The sequence below is a fragment of the Sciurus carolinensis genome, chromosome 10 (genome assembly GCF_902686445.1).
Source record: "Sciurus carolinensis chromosome 10, mSciCar1.2, whole genome shotgun sequence".
Classification (NCBI taxonomy): Eukaryota; Metazoa; Chordata; class Mammalia; order Rodentia; family Sciuridae; genus Sciurus; species Sciurus carolinensis.
The window spans coordinates 78,957,658-78,979,588 of record NC_062222.1 but is presented as its reverse complement, the minus strand read 5'-3'; the positions used below and the strand labels follow the sequence as shown (position 1 = coordinate 78,979,588).

Below are 21,931 nucleotides of genomic sequence, written 5' to 3'. Positions count from 1 at the left end.
GAAGTTCTAGCATGGAGGCTTCCAGAGATAGTGCTTTGCATTTTCTATTTCCGATTACATTTAAAAAAAATATTTTTAGTTGTAGATGGACACAGTACCTTTATTTATTTATGTGTATGTGGTGTTGAGGATCCGACTAAGTGCCCTACACTTACCAGGCAAGCCTGTACCACTGAACCACAACCCCAGCCCTGATTAGTTAAATTTTAAATTAGTTAAACTACCATTTCTAATTTAAAACACTTTGGTCAGATATATGGCTAATCTTCCCCCACAGAATTTCACCAGAAATTAGTATAGATTTTCATTTTGAGGGTTACTTTGTCTTTAATTTTTTTCCGGATTCTAATAGTGGTACATGATGGCTGCAGAAAAGATGGAATATACAGATCATACAGATCAGAGAAAGAAGTAAAGGTGACAACATATGTGTTCTACTAAGAATTTTTCATAGAAACCTAGTCATTTGAAAACTGCAGCACTATTTTGTCATTGTTAACAAATCTGGTTTAGCGACTAAAACTAAGAATTGACAAGAAAATAAATGCAGTCTCTAAAAATAAAAATAAATAAATTGCTTTAGAAAAATGTTATAACCAACAGTAACTTAGTCACATTGTTCACAGATTGGAAGTGAGTTTATTGTGGCAGTTTCTCTTGAATCAGCTTTCCACATCTGCTCCTGGCAAATGGTTTCTGTTTGTACAGCCTGTTTTGTAAATACATCCCTCCACTGTTCAGGCAAAATGCCAAACACATACCCCTTTCCAATGCTTATAGCTTGGCTCCTAGAGTTAATATTTTTATTGGTTTCTACATCAGAACTTCCTCACCAAACCCTTGATAAAACCCTGGAGAAGGTTACCAAGGGATGTTGTAGAGAATTTACTTCCCTGGAGATTTTAAGAATAGGATAAACATCCATTTGCCTAGGATGGCTCCAATGCAGTACTGCCTGAATAAAGGAAGATGAGGTCACTGCTCAGAACCTAAAAATTGAGGAATTCTAAACAAATTCCCATCCTTAGTGACCTGGGACCAAAGGAAATAACAATTGCCAAAAGTACCCGAGCCCAGTGTGAGACGAAATCCTCTTTTGATTTATGTGTAACAAAAATATTCTTTTGGGTGAGAAAGATTTTAGGTTATCTTAGGATTTACCAGTCTTTCTATTATGGGCAGGCAATGGACAATGGTTTTGATTGCTTTCTAGGAAGTTATAGGATGAATACAGAATAAATTCTGTGAGGTAGAGGAATTGATTCATAGGAATTAAAAGTTTTGCCTCAAAGATGGAAGTGTGTTTCGTTGTTGTTGGTTTTTTGTTTTTGTTTTAAATGATGGTGTCATGCTATATGTTGGTCTCAAACTCCTGAACTCAAGCAGTCCTTTTGCCTCAGTCTCAGTTCGCTAGGACTGCAGGCAGGACCCACTGCACTGAGCACACATTCTGCATTGTTAACTCAGTGTTATTTCCGGTACCTTATCTTGGGTGTCAAACATTTACGTTTTTAAAAAATCACTGGTTATGTATTTTTATTTGACAGGAAAATCGTACGTATTATGGGGTACCATGTGGTATTTTTATATATATCTACACTATAATGTTCAGATAAGGGCAGTTGTATTCAAACAGTTATCATTTCTTTGTGGTTACATTGTAAAACCATCAACATTTTACTTTCTCCTCAAAATTTATTATGGCTTTCCATGTTCATGTAGAAGTCATATAACATGTTGACCAAAACCAAGCATTCCTGTAATTCTGTGGGAGGATATTCCACTGGGCTCCAGCAGTGCTTCAGTTTTGCTGGTTACTTCCAGAAGGTCAGGATTTCATGGGTTGCTGCTTCCTCTGCCCTCCTGTTTGACAGAAATATCCTGTAATTCTAACCACAGTGTGACCTCAATTGCAGTGATACCTTCCTCCCTTTCCATAGTATCACTTGAACAGGAGCTGCCACCCCTGTTTCCTCTTGTAAGATCACAAAGAGGGTTTCACTTTCTAGGACAGGTCATATCAAAAAGAAAAGTTAAAAAAAAAAAGTGGAAAGTTAGTCTTTTGGCTGGGCAATTTTTCACCTTGCTTGCATTCACATCCCGCAGCTTGTCCGGTTCTCTGTACAGGCCCCAAACCAGCACTCTCTTGCTATCCTAACACCCAAAGAAGGAACAGGAGTAGGGACAATGGTCTTTCATTTATTCAGCAAACATTTACTATGTGGGAGGCATCCCAGGAACTGCTGATGGGTTGGTTCCCTGTCCTCAGGGAACTCGTCATATAAGAGGAAAAACAAAGTATATTAATAAGTTAGTGCCATTCTGAGGGAGTAGACTACAAAGGAAAAGACTGTAAGTTTGTTGTAAAGTTAAACATACACCAACCTATGACCCAGCATTTCCACACCTAGGTATTTACCCAAGATAGATAAAAACAAGTTTCCACAAAAAAGACTTGTACAGAATGTTCATCACAACTGTATTCATAATTGCCAACAATAGGAAATCATACATCTATCAGCAAAGAAAGTGAATAAATGACGGTATATCCGTGCAGTGAAATACTACTGAGCAATCAACAGGAAAGAACCCAATACTCAAAACACTTGGGTGAATCTCAAAAGTGTTATGTTAACCAAAAAAAGTCAGACACTAAAGAATGCACAAGCAGCGGTATTTATGAAGGGCTACAAAGGGGAAAACTAATACATGACAGTAGAAGTCAGTGGTTACCTCTGAGGGTGGAGTGTTTAGCTGGAAAGAGGCAAGTGATTTTCTGGAGCAATGGAAATATTTTATATCTTTTTTTCAGAGATGGTTATATAAGTATATACAATTATCAAACCCCATTGAACTGAACATGGAAGACCTGTGCATTTTATTTTGCATGCAAAACATTAACTCAATTAGAAGAGGAAGTTGGGTTCTAGAGTTACACAAAGGTATACATCCCATCTCTGTCTTCAGGCATATGTTACCTTGGGCAAGTTTTGAAATGCCTCTGAACCTCAAAACACTAGACAGTAGTAGCACATCTTCATAGGGTTTTTGTGAGGATTGAGTTAAATAATCAAAAGTATTTAGCTTGGTATAAGTTCAGTGAATGTCATCTATAAATCCATGTACTATGCTAAACATAGGATTTTGATGTCGTTGATAACATTTTTATACTCTTTTTTTGAAAGCCTTCTCATTTCCTTAAGGTTATCAAGGATTTTGTAACATATTATCCTTGGTATTACATGTAGCTTCACTTTAATAGGTTGTTTTTTGAACCTTTAGGGAATTTAAATACAGAGTTCTTGCATACATGATCAAAATACCACTGAGGCTTTCCCTTTAAAGGTTAAACCCCAGGACTGGGATGTAGCTCAGGGGTAAGGTACCTGCTAGCCTGCATGAGGTCCTGGATTTCATCCCTAGAACCACACATACAAAGGTAAACTCCAAGGTAAGGAAATGCCCACTATGCAAACCCTTCTTTTTTGAGTACTCATTTAATGTTAGCATTTGAAGCTGACCTCTCAGGCTAAGCTCATAGCATCTTTTGGGAATTTAGCAGAAATGTCTACATATTACAGTCACTTTCTAAAAACACAGGTAGAAAAAAATTCTTGTATCAAATTAATATTTTATTAAAGGGACTAATCATGTAAATTGAATTTTCAGCAAAATACTTTGGATAGAATGGCATATATGACAGTAGTTTTCTTAATCTATTAAATTTCAATTGTATCGAAATTCAACAGTGTTTGGGAAAGGTGTTATATACTTTGCCAACTCAAAGAGACATTTTTTTTGGTTATTGTAGGATTGGTTTAACTCATTTAGTAAACACTTACCAAACATTTACTGAACACTTATAGCATCTGCTAATTCCGTGATAAATAATAAGATATTGTACTTGAGAGTTTGTGGATATTCTGACTTGGAGTGGGAACATGTGCATTTCTGCTGGAATGTTTTAGAGAGCAGAGAGCTCTGTTTGTCTAGTCTTGGTTTTTTTGTGTATTTTGTTTATAAAGTCTTGGATTGACCAAAGTGCAGGTTTAAAATCCTGGCTGTTTCTCTATAGTGCTATTTTCCTAAATGTTGAAGTTTCTTACTAGGCTTTTCTCTTGTTACTCCCTACTATGAGTAACAACAAATGGTCTTATGTAGGCAGTTGAGTGTTACAGAACATCTTGGACTGCGGAAACAGAATGACCTCTGTTCCCATCTAGGCTCTGCTCCCTTCTAGTGATTTGGAAAGTCCACTAAGCCTCCATTTCTGCATCTGCAAAATGGTGATAAAAATAGATCCATAGAGGCATTAATGCTTATCAGATAAAGGTGGTTGCAAAGTGACAAAATACATATAAAAATCACTAGCTGGGCATTGGATGTTCATTCTTACAGTTTATCAGGAACTTACTAAGAAGAGTTAATCCTGGTCTGAAACTGCTCTTCCACTGACTGATTTAATGTGAGGCGGGCGCTATTATTTCCTTTTAAAGGCGAGAAAGCCGAAACACAGAAGAGATTAAATAACTTCCTGAGGGCATAAAGGTGTCAGGGTAGAACCCAATCCATTCTGCCTCATAACTGATGAAGTCCATAATAGATGTTAATTACTTTTTCCTTTTAGGTGAAATTATTATAATCATCATCATTATTTTGTACCAGGGATTGAATCCAGGACCTTATGCATGCTAAGCAAGTGCCCTACCACTGAGCCACATCCCCAGTCCTTTTTTATTTTTTGTTTTGAGACAGGATCTCACTTAGTTGCCCAGGCTGGCCTTGAACTTGCCATCCTTCTACTAGCCTCCCGAGTAGCTGGAATTATAGGTGTGTGCCACCATCCCTGGCTTATTTTTGAGATTTAATTATTGCAGGGAAAGGGTATGCCAGTAAGTGGCTATAGGTTCACTATATGGGCTACATGCAAATGAACACTGGTGGAGGAAGAATTGGTTGATTCCCTGTGTTCTTAAATGGTTGATGGGTCTTCCATCTCGTTGCTGGGATGGGGTTGAAGTGATGTTAGAGAGGTGCCAGTGAACCTGTCAGGTTCTTTCCCTGACCCCTCAAAAGTCTACTTGTCTGGCATTGTCCTTCATGCTTTACCTCAGTAACTCCAGTTAAGTGGTAAGTCCAATAATTTGTGAACCAAAATGTGGAGAAGCAAGGCTACCTATTACGACTCTCAAAGTCTCTGTAAAGATTCATATAGATGCAATATTTCCTGGGTCTCCAGAAGAAAGGAAAAGTTAGAAATGTGGTCCAGAGCACTGTTACAGTAAGAGGAAATTGATCCAGAATATTTCATATTTTTTATTTCCATTGATATTTCCTCAACTCCCAGATTCTGGAGAACCTCGAACTAAAACTTTAAAAATAAATCCCAGGTGGTATATTGAAACGCTACTGATTTAATGAAGACTTTAAAAAATCACATTGACCAGTTTATTAAAATAATATATATATGCCCAAAGGGGAGAGATAGCTAAATAAATGCCATATGGATAATATTACTTGTTTAGATATAAGCCTTTCATTTAAATCTTCCTCTTCACCCAAATCCTGATTGTTGTGCAATATACTCTGGATTATTGGTCTTGACATCCACACCTCTCCCTCATTGTGCAGGGTTAGCCAGACAGCTGAAATCTCAGACTACTTCCTCAAGCACCCAAGAGGTGTGTTTGCATACTGCCTGAGAAACCCCCCAGTGTGCAGAGTAGGTAGCTCTGGAGAGGCTGGGCTGAAGCCAGGTGGTGCAGGGAGAGGCCCTTTGCAAAATGTTGCCTGCAGTTTGCGGAATGCCACTGTGTACCAGTACTGTCCATCCAATCGAGCCATATTATCTGGGGCCAGAATACTGGCAGATGAAACTCAGGACTGTACTTGCTGAAGGGGAAAAAAGAAATCTGGGAGATCTTTTAAGAATCAGCTTTCTGGTTGTCCCTAACACCCCGGAGGCCTTGTGCCAGGCCGCTTAGCTGTGCACAAGCTCCACTTTACTCGTAGTCTGACTCACAATAGATGGGCCTGGCTAAGTAAGGAGAATTGCAGGACTGTCACTTGAAGCCCCTCTCAGCCCCTTCACCAGCCTTTCCCTCTAACATTAAGCCCTTTGTGTCGGTTCCCATGGTTACCTCTTCACCACTAGCAGCTGGAATGTGTAGGGAGAGGAGGCTGCCTTCCCTACTGAGCCAGGTCTGACTGGGGCGGAGGCCATTGATCTGCAGCTGGATTCGTGAAATGGGGTCACAGTCCAGTACCTCCTCTTTGTCCTGGGTTTTGTACCTTTCCCAGGCTTGATGTGTCAGGGTTGCAGTGGGAGGGGACCTGTGTGCTGATAGACAGTTCACAGGGCATTTCCTGCCCTAGGCTGGTCTGGCCTGGCTACCCCATGACCTGCCCACCTTCTGCCTGAGCTGTCTCCTGTGTGTTAATGCCCAATGAAGGAGAAGCAGACAATGGTCACTCACTTCCCTACCTGCTTTCCCTTTGGCTTTGTTCCCCATACCCATCTGTTGATGAGTTAGTGACATTAACAAAGCAGGCTCCCATCTTGAAGGAATTGATAACAAAGGCAGGTTTTCACATCCAGCCTGGAAGACCAGGTAGGCACTGGAAATGGGGAAAATGTGGGGCCTTGAGGTTCCAGATGAGGACAGAATTGGCCAAGAGTTTGTCTTGGAGCTGTTAGGTCCCTTCTCATTTGCAATCCATTTGGCCCCAGAGTAGAGGCAGGACTTATAACCACAGGTGGAAATTAAGTAGCCCTGGTGTTGAGGAGAAGAGTGGTAGTCACCAGTAGAAACCACTAAAAATCATCATTCCAGAGGAATACAATCCTGGAAGAATCATTCTTCTAATATGCTCTGCTGGAATAAGGCAACTCTTTTCTGAAATCTTTCAGCCCTACAGATGTTTACCAAGCCCTTAGGTGATGCAACTGTGGTAGAAGGCATTTAAGGGCACCCTTGGAACTGTGTCTTTGTCACTTTTTTTTGGTGATCTTGAACAACCTGTGCCTCACTTTCCTGTGAGACTAAATATGGCTGTTATGAAGATTAAATTTGTAAATACTTTATAAATCACAAATCTCAACACAGTTGCCAGCTGTAATATTTTTAGATGGTGTTTTGAAAATACCATGCTAAAGACACACATTCCTTTCTTCCTTTCTCTTTGCAGTGCTAGAGATTAAACCCAGGGGCCTCACACACTTAGGTAAGCTCTCTACCATTGAGCTACATCCCCAGACAAGACATAGGTTTCATGTGGCCTGCTTTGTGTTGTGTAAGCTAGGTATCTAATCGCTTGGGACCAGAGGTATTTTGCAATTTGGCATTTTTCAGATTTTAGAAAATTAACAGACTTTACCAGTTGAACATCTTTACTTCAAAAATCTGAAATGCTGCAAAATCCAAAACTTTTTGTGTCTTGTTAGTGTTCAGAAAGTCTTACATTTTGAAACACATCAGATTTCAGCTTAGGATGCTAAATCTATATATGTCATTGGATCCAGTAAATTGCAGGCAACTACATTTCCACATATTGACTGCCTTTTGATATCATCTTCTGTATAAATCGTGGTTCCCCAGAATTAAGGCAACAGCTGGGGGGAAAGCTGGGAGATGAAGAATTTGCTTCGGGTGATAGCAAAGGTTGGACACATTTAGGTTTGAGATTTGGAGGCATTTAAATAGCATGGAATGTCTATTATTTACCCTAAAAAGCAGAACGAATCTTGGATATTGTGGACACAAATGCAGTTGGCACAGGCTTTTAAAAAAATGCATGTGAGCCCCTTTCTAAGACCCGGTAATCCTCTTGGGCAAAGTAAGGATTAGGCTTCCTCACAAACAAGGCGGCCGGTTCATTTTTGCTAAGATTCCTCAACTGATGCCAAATTTAGCAAGGGACCTATTTTCTCCCAATGAATGTCAACTATCATTTACATTTTTAATGTCTACCCCTCCTCTATGGGCAGGTCTAGGGCTAGAGCAACTTATTTGCAAGAAGATGGGAGGGAGAAAGCCTGACCCTGTGGACCACATTGGGATCCCAGGGACCTTCTAGAGGTCCTGAATCCCTCCATGTTTGAGAGGAGGGGTTTTACCCACAACCTGAGGTGGGAAGGACTCAGCTGAGAAAAAAGGGGAGGGTGTCCTAACTGTTTTAAAAATAACCATGAAGATAAACCCACTGACATGCATCCCAGCCTCGTGCCTGAGACTCCATCTGGTGAGCAGCTGCCTCTAGACCGACTCCTCCAGGTTAATTCTGTCATTCATGATCTTGAGGAACCATTTCTTTCTCAGCAGTCACTATATCTTTTCTAAGGGGTCCACATAATACCCACAATTTCCTGCCATTTTCTGCCAAACAAAAAACAAAAACCTTCCACTTTGCCTTGAGTATTTGTAATTGCCCTTTTTGAGGAATTAAAAAACTCATTGCACCACCATCTTGCCACACTCCCATGGTGATTATCCACATTTGTCTCTCTTGTGTAGACCGTGCTGATTGAATGCGAGTAGATTCCATCCTGTAGTGGTTAGCATGTCACAAGGCTCTGTCCCCTTTATTAAAAAAAAAAAAAAAATTTAGTTGTAGATGGACACAATAGCTTTATTTTATTTATTCATTTTTCTGTGATGCTGAGGATCAAATTCAGCGCCTCATATGTGCTAGGCAAGTGCTTTATGCTGAGCCACAATCCCAGCCCTGCTCTGTCCCCTTTTAAAGATGAGGTTCTAAGGCTCAGAGAACAGAATCTGGCAGAGCTCAGATTGGAACCCAGGTTATCTGACTCCAGATTCTATGTGTATCTCCAACAAGACTAAAGGCCAGCAACTGTCCTTTATTCTACAGAGCGTTCAGCTTGGAGACTGTGTGGAAATGCTCATCACATGTTGATGTAGGTCCTCAGAGGTTGTTTTCTCACTTAGGATTTGTCATTTAGGCCCCTTTTCTACCTTTGTTCGTAGACTATTAAATGTAGAATGAAAAAAAAAAAAAAAAAAAAAAAAAGCCCTCAACACCTCCTCATTTTGCACATGAGAAAATAGCCCAGAACATTCTAGGGACTTGCCCATAGGGAGGGACTGGTACAGGCCTCCTTGGCTGCTGCTCCACACAGTTTCTTTCTAAAATAGTGCACATGTGTTTGGCCATTTTTGGTGTCCACTTAACCACACTCCTTTTCCTAATATTGTTTGGGTTAAGAGAAGGATTACCAAATCTTTTTTTCCTGTTGTTATTTCCATCATGTTGCTATTCATTCTGTCTTCTCTCTTCTACCAGTAGATGATTTCAGAATTGCTTTCCTAGAGATCACTGGTGTGACTGCACCATGAAGCATGGTCACGGGAGGCATATCAGAGGTGTTTGGACATGACCTATTTGGCTCCCACCTTATCTTCCCATAAGAGTCCCATGATGCTGCCCTTTGTGGTCTGGGCATTTGTTGAGTTGTGGTCCCTGCACCCCTCCCGACCTGCCTCAGCAGACCAGCAACACACTGGTGTGGTCCAGGCAGATGGCAGTCCTCATTCAGAGGCATGGGAAAGATCATTGCAGGGAGCCCACAAGGAAGTTGCCTTAATATCCACTCAGTATGTTTTTATTTGACAAATATTTATTGGGCGTCATCTCTGGGAAGAGAACCAAACCAGGCCAATGAAGAAGAGAAAACTCCAAATAAGATAAAGACTACTGCGTAGTGGTTAAGAGCATAGGCTTCGCCATCACACCCAGATCCAGATTCAGATTCTCCAGCAGAACATCTCTGCTTCTCTGACTCTCTCTTCTCATCTGTAAGGTAAGGATGTAATAGCATAAAGGAACCGGCCTTGGAGATTAATTGTGAAGACTGTAAGAATCTGAGTGGGTAATAGTTTAGCACCTAGCCTGCCTGAGAGCATTCCATAAGCTAATTGCAACTTGAGGGACTACTGCTATGATACCTGCCCTCCATGAGGCATGTGACTGGGGAAGCAAGCATGTATGCAGACCGTAAGGTGAATGAAGAGGCAGGGAGGTGTGCCGAGGTGGCAGTGCTGTCCTGGTCTCGTGGACTCTTTTCCAGCACTTATGGTTTGTAAGTTTTGGATTTGTCCAGTTATTTTACCCGTCTTTCATTTATACTTCCACAGGAGGAGGGATTGCATCTGTTTTGCTACCACTTGCAAGTCTAGGGTCTAATTTGATGTGTGTTCCGTGGCTGGTGCTTAGTGACTGGGGATTGGATGATTGGGCTTGGTACAGAAGTGGCCAGGCTCAGGGTCTCAATGTGATACATCTACTTCAGCATGTGTTGCATCATTTCAGCAATGTGACCAGTATTAGGAAGTTCTTCTAAGGGCAGGAATGCAGTCTGTGTGTCCAGTAGGTATGAGGGAGGCCTTCATATTCTGGCCTCCTTTCTGTAGCTCTAGGAGCAGCTGGACTTGGGAAAGAGGAGTCCCATCTGAATTTCAGGAATTCTCTACTTCTTCTGATGCTTTCCATTTAAAAAGCTTGTGATATTAAACACTTGCACCTTTGTCAAAAGACTTTTAGGATTGTAGATTCAAAGGGAGTGTAAAATAGAGTGCACAGAAATTGGAGTTAAGGACCCTGCTTTGCTAGTTGTATGATTTACAAGTCCTGATTTCAAGCAAATAACTGTCCCTCTATGTAACTGTGTCTATGCCTATCAATTGAGAATCTATGATTCCTGCTTTATGTGTCCTTTGGGATTATTGAGGGACAAATGGAATAATGTATGGGAAAATGCTTTCTTCCTATCATGCCTGATAAGGAATTAGGGTTCACTGGAGAGATTTGCTCTCTGGGAATGTTACGTCTTACCATTGCTAATGGAGAGCCAGGGTAGAAGAAGGTGGCTGGGGTGTTCCTCTCCCTCTACTGACACTGGTTTCCCAGAAACCCTGCTTTCTCCTCCATTGAGTATTTTCAGTGATTGCTGAAGCCCCCAAACTAAACTCCTCTACCAGTGTGAAGTCTTCTCACTACCTGGGTTTGCTTGGGAAAGGAATATCCACCTTCATCTCCTGGAGAAGATTTTCCTTTAAAAATATGGAGAAAACTGGGCACAGTGGTACACACCTGTAATCCCAGCAACTCAGGAGGCTGAGGCAGGAAGGTCTCAAGTTCCAGGCCAGCCTGAGCAACTTAGCAAGGCCCTCACAACTTAGTTAACCCTATCTTAAAAAAAGAAAGAAAAAAAAAAAAAAGTGGGGGTTTGTGTGCTGGGGATGTGGCTCAGTGGTAAAGAGCCTCTGTGTTCAATCCCCAGTATGAAAAACAAAAAATGTGGAGAAAATTATGCTGGACATGGTGGCACAAGCCTGTAATCCCAGTGGCTTTAGAGGCTGAGACAGGAGGATCACAAGTTCAAGGCCAGCTTGGGCAACTTAGTGAGACTATCTCAAAATGAACAAATAAAGAGGTCTGGGAGATATAACTCAGTGGTAAAGCACTCTGGGTTCAATACCTAGTATCCCCTTCCCCCAAAAAAAGAGAAGGAGAGAGAAATTTGATTCTTAGACTCATTCTAGTTAGAAAAAATAAGGCTAATTTTACATTTTCTGATAATTAAAATAATGTTGCAAGATATAGAAAATGTGAAGAAAAATGTCACTTAATCCTATCACTTAGCATAATATTTTTGTTATATATGCTGGTCATCAAAAAGATGTTTCATCCATATCTTTTTGTCTTATGAATAGCAAAGGGGTGATGTGGGACAAATAACAGGTATACATAGTTGGCATGTGACTGATGTCTAAAAGTATTCAAAGCCCAGTGATCCTGAATTTATAGAATTTAAGGAGGTGTGTAGTAGAGAAGGCATGACCTTCAGTTATACATCTTCTGAATTGTTTTATTTACTTTTGCTTTTTTTTTTTTTTTTTCCAATTTATAAAATGAGGCTCATCACTACCTCAGATGTTAAGATTAGCTCTGGAACTGTTTTTAAAACATAGTATCTGGTAGATACCATGCACTGTAATTTGTACCTAGAACATCCTCCATTGGCCCATATGTTAAAGCTCGGTCCCAAGCTTGACCTTATTGGGAAATGGTGACAATTTTAAGAGATGGGGCCTATTGAGAAGTCTTCAGTTCATGGGTACTTGCGTTTGAAGAAGATAGTGGGACACCAGTCCCTTTTTCTTTCTCTCTTTTGCTTCTTGGCCATGAGGTGAGTGGTTTTATTCTGCCACGCTGTGCCACCGTAGGTCCAAAGTAATAGGGTTGAACAACTATGGACTAAATTGTTTAAAACTATGAGCCAAAATAAGCCTTTTCTCTTTATAAGTAGATTACATCAGGTATTTATAGTGACAGAACATTAACACACATGTACCCAATAAATATGAACTTCAGTCCCATGGATGAGATGTTAAGATCTGGGCTGGAGATGTGGCTGAGTGGTTAGTACACTTGTGTAGCTTGCATAGGCCTTTTGCTCCCCAGCACTAGGGGGAAAATGTGAACATTTACTGCCAGACGGTATTCTAAGTGCTTTATAGCTATTAGTTCATTCACAACTATACTTTGATGCAGGTGCTGTTTTTATCCTTGTATTGTAGGGGAGGAAATAGGCACAAAGTTAAGTGACCTGCCCAAGGTCAAAACACTTGCAAGGTGGTAGAGCCAGAATAGGAGCTGGAGTAACTGCCTAAGAATCCGTGTTGTCCATATACATTTCAAGCTCTAGGGACTACAAACCCTAGCAAAAGTGTCTTTAGTTGGTAAGCTGTTAAGAGTGGGGGCTCTTGGTTTTCTTATGCACTTACCCTAGACTAACTATGTCAAAGTGCTCAATGGCTGGAGGGATTGAAGTCAAAAGTAAATCTCAAGAAGATTAATATTTGTTAGGCAGGTTAAAAAATTTGGGTAGTCATTCGGCTTTTTCCCTATCCCCCTTTTCCTGTTTTTATGCAAGGTTGACATGGAGGTCATTGGCTCAGATCTAGAGATAGCTAAGCTTATGGTTTCAGAATTAGAAACAGGCTGAGTGCCAAGTGGTATAAATTGTATGCATGGATCCATTTGAGAAGTTTCGGGGGAAATCAAGTGAGAAGCAGCAGCCAGAGCAGTTGCAAGTGGACCCCGGTCTGAGACATAAAAGCACATCTGTGCATGACTGAAGGGCTACATTTGGCCCTCTCATGATGAATCAAGCTGCAGGACCAAAGTGGGTTAGCAAAAAGACAGAAGAGGTCTGTAAATACTAGTGACATTCCTATGATTAAAACACTAGGTACAATACAGGCCTGAGGGCATACAGAATGAGCTTCCTTGATTGTAAGGAATGATTAGAAAAACAGAAAACAGTAATGAAGGGACAGTGACCCAGAAGGTTAAGTCTCAAAAGTATAGCTAGCAAAAGGTCACTAAAAAGAACAAGGGGTCCTTTAGAGAAAGGGCAGTTCATGAGAATGTCTATGAGACCTTTGCTGATGCTCAGTCATCAGAAAATGAAGAGCAGCTATGTTTACCTAAGAACAGAAATCTGTACCCAAGGGCATTGCTTCTTAAAATCTTCCTCCAGACATTGAGTAAGTCTAGCATCCAGATCTTGTCAGTCTTCTGGATCTTCTAGGGGAAAAGTGCTGGGGAAATTATGGCAGTGACATCAGAGATCTGCTACTGAAAGGAAAGTGGGTGGATGGCAGGACAGAAAGACAATAATAAGGGCCGCTTTGTACATGAAGGAGATGGAGCAGAATAAAAAGAAAAAAAGACACTTGGAAAACCAAGAACCTGGCTTTTAATAAGGCAGATTGTCTGGAGAACAAGTCCACACATAAACTCAGCCTAAATCCAAAGGAATTTCTCCAAAGGGCTCCAAGGACAAACTTGCCCTGCATAAATGTGCACCCTACTTAATTACAGAAAGTGTTCTGATTCTTCCAAATATAAGGCAACAAAACTTCGCTGATCCATGCCAGCTGCTTGTTGGCCATCCCCCAGTACTGGTCTTCTCTGGAAACCTGCCACCAGTGAGATGGATCGGAAGTTAGGGCTGGATTCTATTTTCATGGAGAAATTGACACACAGCTTCTTCTAGAAAGCGAATAGAAAAGAAAAGTTTAAGGGTTCATTTTGGAAGCATTACACAAGTATTCCCTTTACAATCTCCTATGCTTCATTTAACACGTATGTATTGTGTGCCTATCATGAGCCATTTACTCTGGGTGTATGGTTTTTAAAAAAGACAATGCTAAGGAATTTAAGCCAGATGTGGACCATGACCTGGCTGAGCTTACACTCCTGATGGTGAAGTGGACAGCATACCAGTAAACAATTCCATGCAGTGGTAAGTGCAATGAAGGGAGAGATCAGGTGCTGGAAAGAGAATATTTGTGTCAGATAAGGAAGCCTCTGAGGAGCTGTTTTACTTGGGACCAGAAAGCTAAGAAGTGACCAGCTTAGTTATGAATTGGAAAAAGTGTTCCAGGTGGAGGGAAAAGTATATGTGAAAGCACAGAGTTTGGTGGATTTGAGGAACTTCTAGGGATGCTGTTGAGGTTCCAGCATGAGCAGAGGGAGAATTTGAAGAATGGGTGGGACCAGCCCACTCCAGACCTCCCAGGCCAAGTAAGGAAACTTAGGTTTTATCCAAATTGCAAAAGGAAGCTACAGGATTTAATTAGGGAAGACACCATCCATTTATGTTTTTAAAAGGTTGTGCTCGCTGTAGGGTACTGAAGTAGAAGCAGGAGCCCAGCAAGGAAGCTGTTCCCTATTGGATAATATAACAGAAAGGAAGAAGTGGCTGATCCCAACAGATCAGAGGACAAAATAGAAAATTTAAACTCAATAGAAACCAGCAACTAAAGGGTTCTAGAGAGACCAGTTTAATAGTCTGTTTCTTCCCCTTTATTCCAGCTTCTCCTGTCCTCTTAATTTTTATAGTGTTCAAATGAGCCACAGGAACAGGGTAATTTGGAACTTAATCTGCTTGTATTGGCTGAAACTCAGTTCAGAAAGCAGTTAATGGACTCTATTAAAATACCACATAGCAAGGCAGTCAGTGTATATTCAGGACTTATGACTATTGGGGGGCAGGATGTAGAAATGTAGGTAGTTGACCTGAATTTCTTGTTTCTTAATTATCTGGGGGAAAGAAAGATGATGCAATGGATCCTTGTGGTTGCGGATTATAATTTTTTTTTTTTTTTTTTTTTTTTTTATCCCTACTAACCCTCCTGAGGTCAGCTTAGGTTCTAGTTCACTCCACATAGTTGTGATACCCTAATATTGAGACAGGAGACAGCAAGAGACAACATAAAATAGCCCCAAGAAAATTCTCATTGATTTTTACCAACAAATTGTAAATTGTTGGTAAAACGCTCATCCTGTGTTCCAAATGTGGAACACTTATAAAACTTAAGCAAGAAAAATGTAACCACTTATGGATAACTTTGAAATTAATTACTATGTTTACAGAATTGAAAGCTTGGGATCTCTAATGGGTTAAAAGGAATTTTGAAGGAAGAAAGGTCATAGATCTGTCGAACATTTAGCAGTACTTCATTCATTCAACAAATATCGTTTGAGCAACTCTCTGTGAGGCACCACACTGGGCCTACTGTCTTTGTTGAGTAGTGGAAGAGGGACCAGCAAGCAGACAGTTAGAAGGCAGTGTGAATTGCACTTAGGTATGAGCACCTTGCAGGGAGGCAGGTGAGGTGGCTGCTTAGTCAGTAAAAGGCGATACAGAAGAAATGATGATATCCCAGCTGAAACCTGAGGAGTGTGGATAGCCAGGGAAGGGTAGCATCTTTAGGAACCTGGGAATGGCCCAGCAGCACTAGAGAACTGTATGTTTTACTCCAGCATTTTTTATTAGAAGCGGTTTTATTGATTCCAGGGTTTCTATAGTGTATATTTTAAGTAAAAATAAACATTCGATGATATGTTTAGTTAATGGCCCCATCACCACCAGATCTGGGTTAGTGATTAATTCTAAGGCCTACAGAATTTATGGCCTAAACTGAAAAAGTTTGAAACTGCTAACCTGAAAGGAAGAAGAGTGGTTGGTAGTGGTTTTAGTCCCAGGTGTGATTTCATATGTACTTTGAGCCGAGATATATTACCTCTATGTCTCAGTTTGTCTACCTGGAAAATGAATCTTTAAAAAAAGATGCCATTCAGCTGTAACTGTACATGCAGACCTATAACTTGACAATTCAGGAGGCTGAGGCAGGAGGATCACAAGTTCGAGGGCAACCCTTAGCAATTTGGTGAGACCTGTCTCAAAATAAAAAATAAAAAGGGATGGGGATGTAGCTCAGTAGTAGGTAAAGCACCCTGAGTTCAATCCCCAGTACTTTCCCTCCCCTCAAAAAAACCTCGTTCATTCTCTCCTTCATAAAGACGTTCCCGGATTAACTCCTGACATGGGAAAGCACATGTCCATTTGTGAGAAAGACATGGAACAGTCTGCCTGAGGCGTGTGGCAGCACTGGAGCACCATTCCCTGAGGAGATCAGCACCCTGCAGCCTGTCATTTCCAGCCTGCCCTGAGGCAGTCAGTTAGCATAGCAACCTGCAGTGCGTGGGGAATTGTGCGCTCTGGAGACCTCAGGAGTTCCATGCGCAGATGGGCGTGTGCTGTACAGATAAGGCAGGAGGAGAGAAGGGCACAGTGACCGCAGGACCTTCTCCTGTCTCTATTCATTACAGGATTTCTTTTCACTAGAATCATATGAATTTAAGCGTTTATTTGTCATCCAGGTTATTCCAGAAGAGTTTAAGGCAGAAAAAATGTGCCCTGGTTATTGGTGATTCTTCCAGCACTCTCTCCAGCCTGATTCCTAGTTTATGAGATGCATCTTCGATTCTTGGTCCTCTGTCTGGCTTCAGAACCAGCCTATCCCAGGCCCGATCATGAGGATTAGCAGGGAGGCTGCTATGATTTAGCCTGGGGGTTGTAATCAAATGTATTTCATGAGTGTCACCCCGAGTTGCCCACTTCAGCCGGTCCTCTGTAGTCAATAAGCTGTAGCACACTATGACTTTGGAAAGCAGTGCAGGGGGTGGAAATGAATCGTGTATTGAAAATCCTTAAAAAGATGAGATAACTTTGTGTTCCTCTTCCCTCTTTTACTCATTTGTCTGCTCTTCCTGCCAGCCCTTCACTGTAACAGCCGGAACCCCTAGACCTCTGTCTGTGGGTGTGTCTCTGGAAGGTGGAGTGGGAAGCGTAAGCCATCGTGTGGAAAGGAGTCAACAATTGTGGTTTAGGCAAAAAATGAGGAAGTTATTAAGTGCCACAAAGGTCTTGTGATAGCTCAGACTAGGCCCTGATTGTTTTCTCCCAATAGAGGGCATTAGGGTGTAGAGGAGACCAGGAAAGGAAAGACTCCTCCCTTGCTGTCAAGTGGGTGGTCTTAGAATAAGCTTTTTACGTTTTTATAATCTTTACATTCAGATATTGGATGATGAGATATCTTTGAATTTACTTTCTCCCTCAATTATAAGCCAAATGGCTATTGGGATTGATGCCTTGGTGGATTGGGTGAGAATTCCTGGTTGAGGACAACAGGACAAATTTTGCAAAAGGTGTTGATGGCTAAGGCTCTTCTATTCTTCCTAGAATAAATTAGGGTTTTTTAGATGTAACCATTTTATATAACGTCTTAGTTAAATAGAACTCTAAAATGAAAATACAATAGTTAGACAAATGAAAATAGTTTATTAAGCACAGACTGTGTGGGAAGTATGCTAGACAGTTAAAATACATTATCTAGAAATCTTAGAGCAAGACAGGTATAGTATTAATGGCTAATTTACTAAGGGCTTAATGTGTCAGGCTCTGTTCTAAATGTTCGATTGAATTATTTATTTCTCAACAACCCTATGAAAGAAGCTGCACCGACTTCACCAACTTCATAGATAAGAGATCCAGAACGTACATAGGACAAGGTCACAGAGCTGGACAGACTCTAGAGTCATGCTTCCAACTGTTATGTACAGGGTATCTTATTTTTTACTTTACTACAGATGAGGAGCCTAAGGCCGAGTTAACTTGCCCAATGCAGTTCAGGTCATAAGTGACATAAACTTAACCAAGTCTTCAGACTTAAAGTCTTGAATTATATTGAATATTTTAAATGCCAAGAATCCTATGAGAAAATAAAGCACAGTAAAAGGTGTAGTGCTCACAACTAAGCGTATAAGTCAGTTTTACATTACTATAATGAAATACCCAAGGTAGGCTAACCTTATGAAGAAAAGAGTGATTTAGGACTGGGGAGATAGCTCAGTTGGTAAAGTGCTTGCCTTGCAAGCACAGGGCCCTGGGTTCAATCCCCAGCACTGCAAAAAAAAAAAAAAAAAAAAAAAAAAAAAGTGATTTAGCACACAGTTCTGGGGCCTGAAGTCTAAAATCAGGGAAGGCCATTTATTTGTCCTCTGGTGAGGGTCTTCTTGACTGTGTCATGTCCTGGTGGATTATATCGTGGCAAGAATGCATCAAAGAGATTACATCACAAAACAGGAAGTCAGAGAGCTTTTCAGGGTCAGGCTTATTCTTATAACAACTCATTTTCTGGAGAACTACCTTAATTACTTCCAGGACCTGGGTTCTGGATGACCTAATAACCTCCCACTAGGCCCCGCCTCTTAAAGATCCTCCCACCCCAGTTGCAACACATGAGCCCTCAAACCATAGTACTAAGGTAAAGAGGCAAACTTTAGCGAAGAATTGGAAACTCCTGTTGACCTCCTTGTCATCAACTCCATGCCCTAAAATAAAAAGGGATCCTTTTCATTTGCCTTGGGATTTAAGAAAGTGAGCTCTTGGGCTTCCATTCTGTATTCCAGGAAATATGAGGCCAGATGGACAGGGCTTATTCTTAACAGCTGTTCCCTAATCCCTTCCCCTCTCAGCCAAGGCACATGCAGAGGGGGCCCAGCCTCACCAGTTGGATCTTGGAGGCTTAGAAAAATCCTTGAAGACAGAAATTGAAAACACACCACTGTACTCAGCAAATTGAGATGATGACAAAACCCACTTCAAAGGCTGAGGCAGGGGACAGTCTGATAAAGAGGAGGCATCAAGAGTGTTTGGGAAATCGGGACCCGAGACCATCAGGAGAAGTGTGCCTGTTCCCATGGCGGAACACATTGGGAGGATGGAGGAAAGGAGTTCTGGGAATGGTGTTAGGCATTGGGGGTGGGAGGGTGGATTCAAATGGACACACAAAAGGCTTGCCTCCCAGCACAGTGGAATCTAAACAATCTGAAATAGCTCAAACTCAAGAATTGGCATGTGCTTCTGAGCTGCCACCCACTGAATAAAGCAAGGGCTGTTACACTTGGAGATTGCCCTCCTTAAAGTGAAATTGAGAAGTAAGGCAGCAGTTTCTTGGTTTCAGGGGGCCACTGTGTTTGACAGTGTGCTTCAGTGAATCCAAGGTCGTTTTTTAAATTTTTGTACTGGGGATTGAACCCAAGGGCACCTTACCACTGAACTACACTTTCAGTCATTTTTTAACTTTGAGACAGAGTCTCACAAATGGTCCAGGGTAGGTTCAGTTTTGTGATTCTCCTGCTTCCTGAGCTGCTGGGATTACAAGCAACTGAGTTGCTCTGAGTCCAAGTTTTCACTCACTTATCAACTTTGAATTATAGGACAATTTATCTTCATAAGAGTTAATGTATCTTTCTTTGTCTTAGAAAATCAGTTCTCCAAGATTGGAAATATACATACTTTATTGTGCTATGTAAACATAATCAGGAGAGACAGAGACCTTCTGTTGTGGATTTGCTTTCTTGGGGGCAGAGAAATGTTAGATGCCAGCTTGGAACCCTGCACTGAGCTATGTTGTTCTTTTCTGGCTTCAGGGTCCATTTTCATGCATTTATATTATTAGATTTATTTGTGCTCCTGCCCATGAACACCATCATGCTCAGCTTTTTTTCCTATTTTTGACAGAGATGTGTGTGCAGACCCGGACCATGCAGATCCTGGTGCCTCTAACTCCTCCAGCCCAGAGCACCTCACCTCTGGCCTCCAGCACAGGAAAGCAGTGTGGCCAGGAGGGGTTAAACTTCGGCTGAAGCACAGGTAAGAGGCTCAGAGGTCAGTGTTGAACACTGAAGAAATAAGAATCAACTGCTGAAAGAGGGAAATAGGGGCAAGGATGGTAAACATGTAGGTTGGGGAGAGAAATAAGGGCGGAACAAGTCAAATAGCAGCTCAGAGCTCAGAAGTGTGATGTTTCTGTGGGCAGTTTTTACCTTATATTCTAAAGAACTCTAAAGTTCCTGAGAGGTGATCTGGAGGTCCCTTAAATTATTTGGTTCAAATATATTTTTAAAATACATTAATAGTTGTTTTTAAAACTATAATATATTCAAAGCACTATTCCAAGGTTTTGTACTTTGGTGGAAATGATCAGCATGTTAAATTATATAGCAAGATTAACCCATGTCTAAACTAATCTTCATTTAAAACTTCTCCTCTCATCTCTGAGGAACATTCTGAGGTTGCAGCCAAACAAAGACTTGTGGCTATTTACCTGTGAGTCAGATTGTGAGAATGAGTGAACCTCAGTGCTTCTGATGTGCTGAGGCTTTGCATGGGCTGTTTCATGGAGCCAGGCCTGTGAGCTTGCACTGGTAGAGTGTGCCACTAGGAGGCAGAGGATTCAAATTCAGCAACTTGACTGAGTTCACACTGACTATATTCTGCCTTCGGTTCGGGCATACCAGAGCCTGTTTCATAGGTCAACTGTGGAATTCAGTGGGATAAGGTATTCAGAGTACTCAGCACAGAGCCCACTTATAGAAAATAAGAAATGTTAGGTTATGATTTAGTGCTGCTGTGGTGTTTTCCATCATTAAAACAAAATATCTGAGATAATTAGCTTATTTTAAAAAACATTGACCTTGGCTGGTAGTTTTGGAGGTTCCTGTTCAAGATCAGGTTGGATCTGTTGCTTTTAGACCTCTGGTGGAGATGCCAAATTGCATCCGCAGGAAGCATGTAGTGGAGCAGACTACTCACCTTGTGGCTAGGAAGCAAAGTGGAATTGTATGGGGCTAGGGTGACATGATCCCCTTCAAGGGCACACCCCTCAGTGACCTAAGGACCTCCCTTTAGGCTCCTCCTCCTAAAGGTTCCACCATCTCTCAGTAGCACTACCCTGAGGCTTTTTATACATGGACCTTTGGGGGACATTCAACATCCAAATGATAGCTTTATTGAGGTAAAATTGAAGTACAGTGAAATGCACATATTTGAAATATGCAATTTGATCAGTTTTGACATGTATATAACCAATACAATCAATATAAAAAACTTTTCCATTACTTTTTTAAAAAACATTTTTTAGATGTTGATATATCCTTTTTTATTCTTTATTTATATGTGGTGCTGAGAATTGAACCCAGTGCCTCACACAAGCTAGCAAGCGCTCTACTGCTGAACCATAACCCTAGTCCCTCCGTTACTTTTTAAAAATTTGAAATCATGTAGACTGTTTCCTGCATGATTTATTATATTAGAAATCAATCACCTTAAGATATGTAGAACCCCAACCCCTCATGTCAGCTATTTCAAAATTAAATGGCACACTTACAAATATCTCAGAGGTCAAGGAAGAAAGCACAAGAAAAGTAAATAAAAAGTAATTTGAACTAAGTGATAATAAAAGCTTAAAATATCAGGATCTCTGGGATGAAAGAGTACTCAGATGAACATTTATAACTTAAAGTACATGAATCAGGAAGGGGCTAGAATAACAATCAAATTACTATCAAATTATGTAGTAGGAAGGAAAAAATAAGAGTAGAAGCATACATATATGAAATAGAGAAGAAATAATACAACTAAAGTTTGATAAAAATCAGACAAGTCTAATCAAGAAAAAAGCAAGGACACAAACATTAATATTAATGGAAG

General features: G+C 40.9%; 1 protein-coding gene across 3 annotated transcripts in view; it reads left to right on the top strand.

The window, feature by feature from the left end:
- Shroom3 (shroom family member 3) overlaps positions 1-21,931 on the top strand; it is a 172,088-nt gene that overhangs the window by 90,479 nt on the left and 59,678 nt on the right. For all 3 annotated transcript variants that reach the window (XM_047566174.1, XM_047566173.1, XM_047566175.1), the window contains exon 2: positions 19,961-20,092. Coding sequence is in view for 1 of the 3 variants with exons in the window: in XM_047566173.1 (XP_047422129.1) it covers positions 19,961-20,092 (132 nt within the window). In the remaining 2 variants the exon portion in view is untranslated. The remainder of the gene's footprint in view (positions 1-19,960; positions 20,093-21,931) is intronic.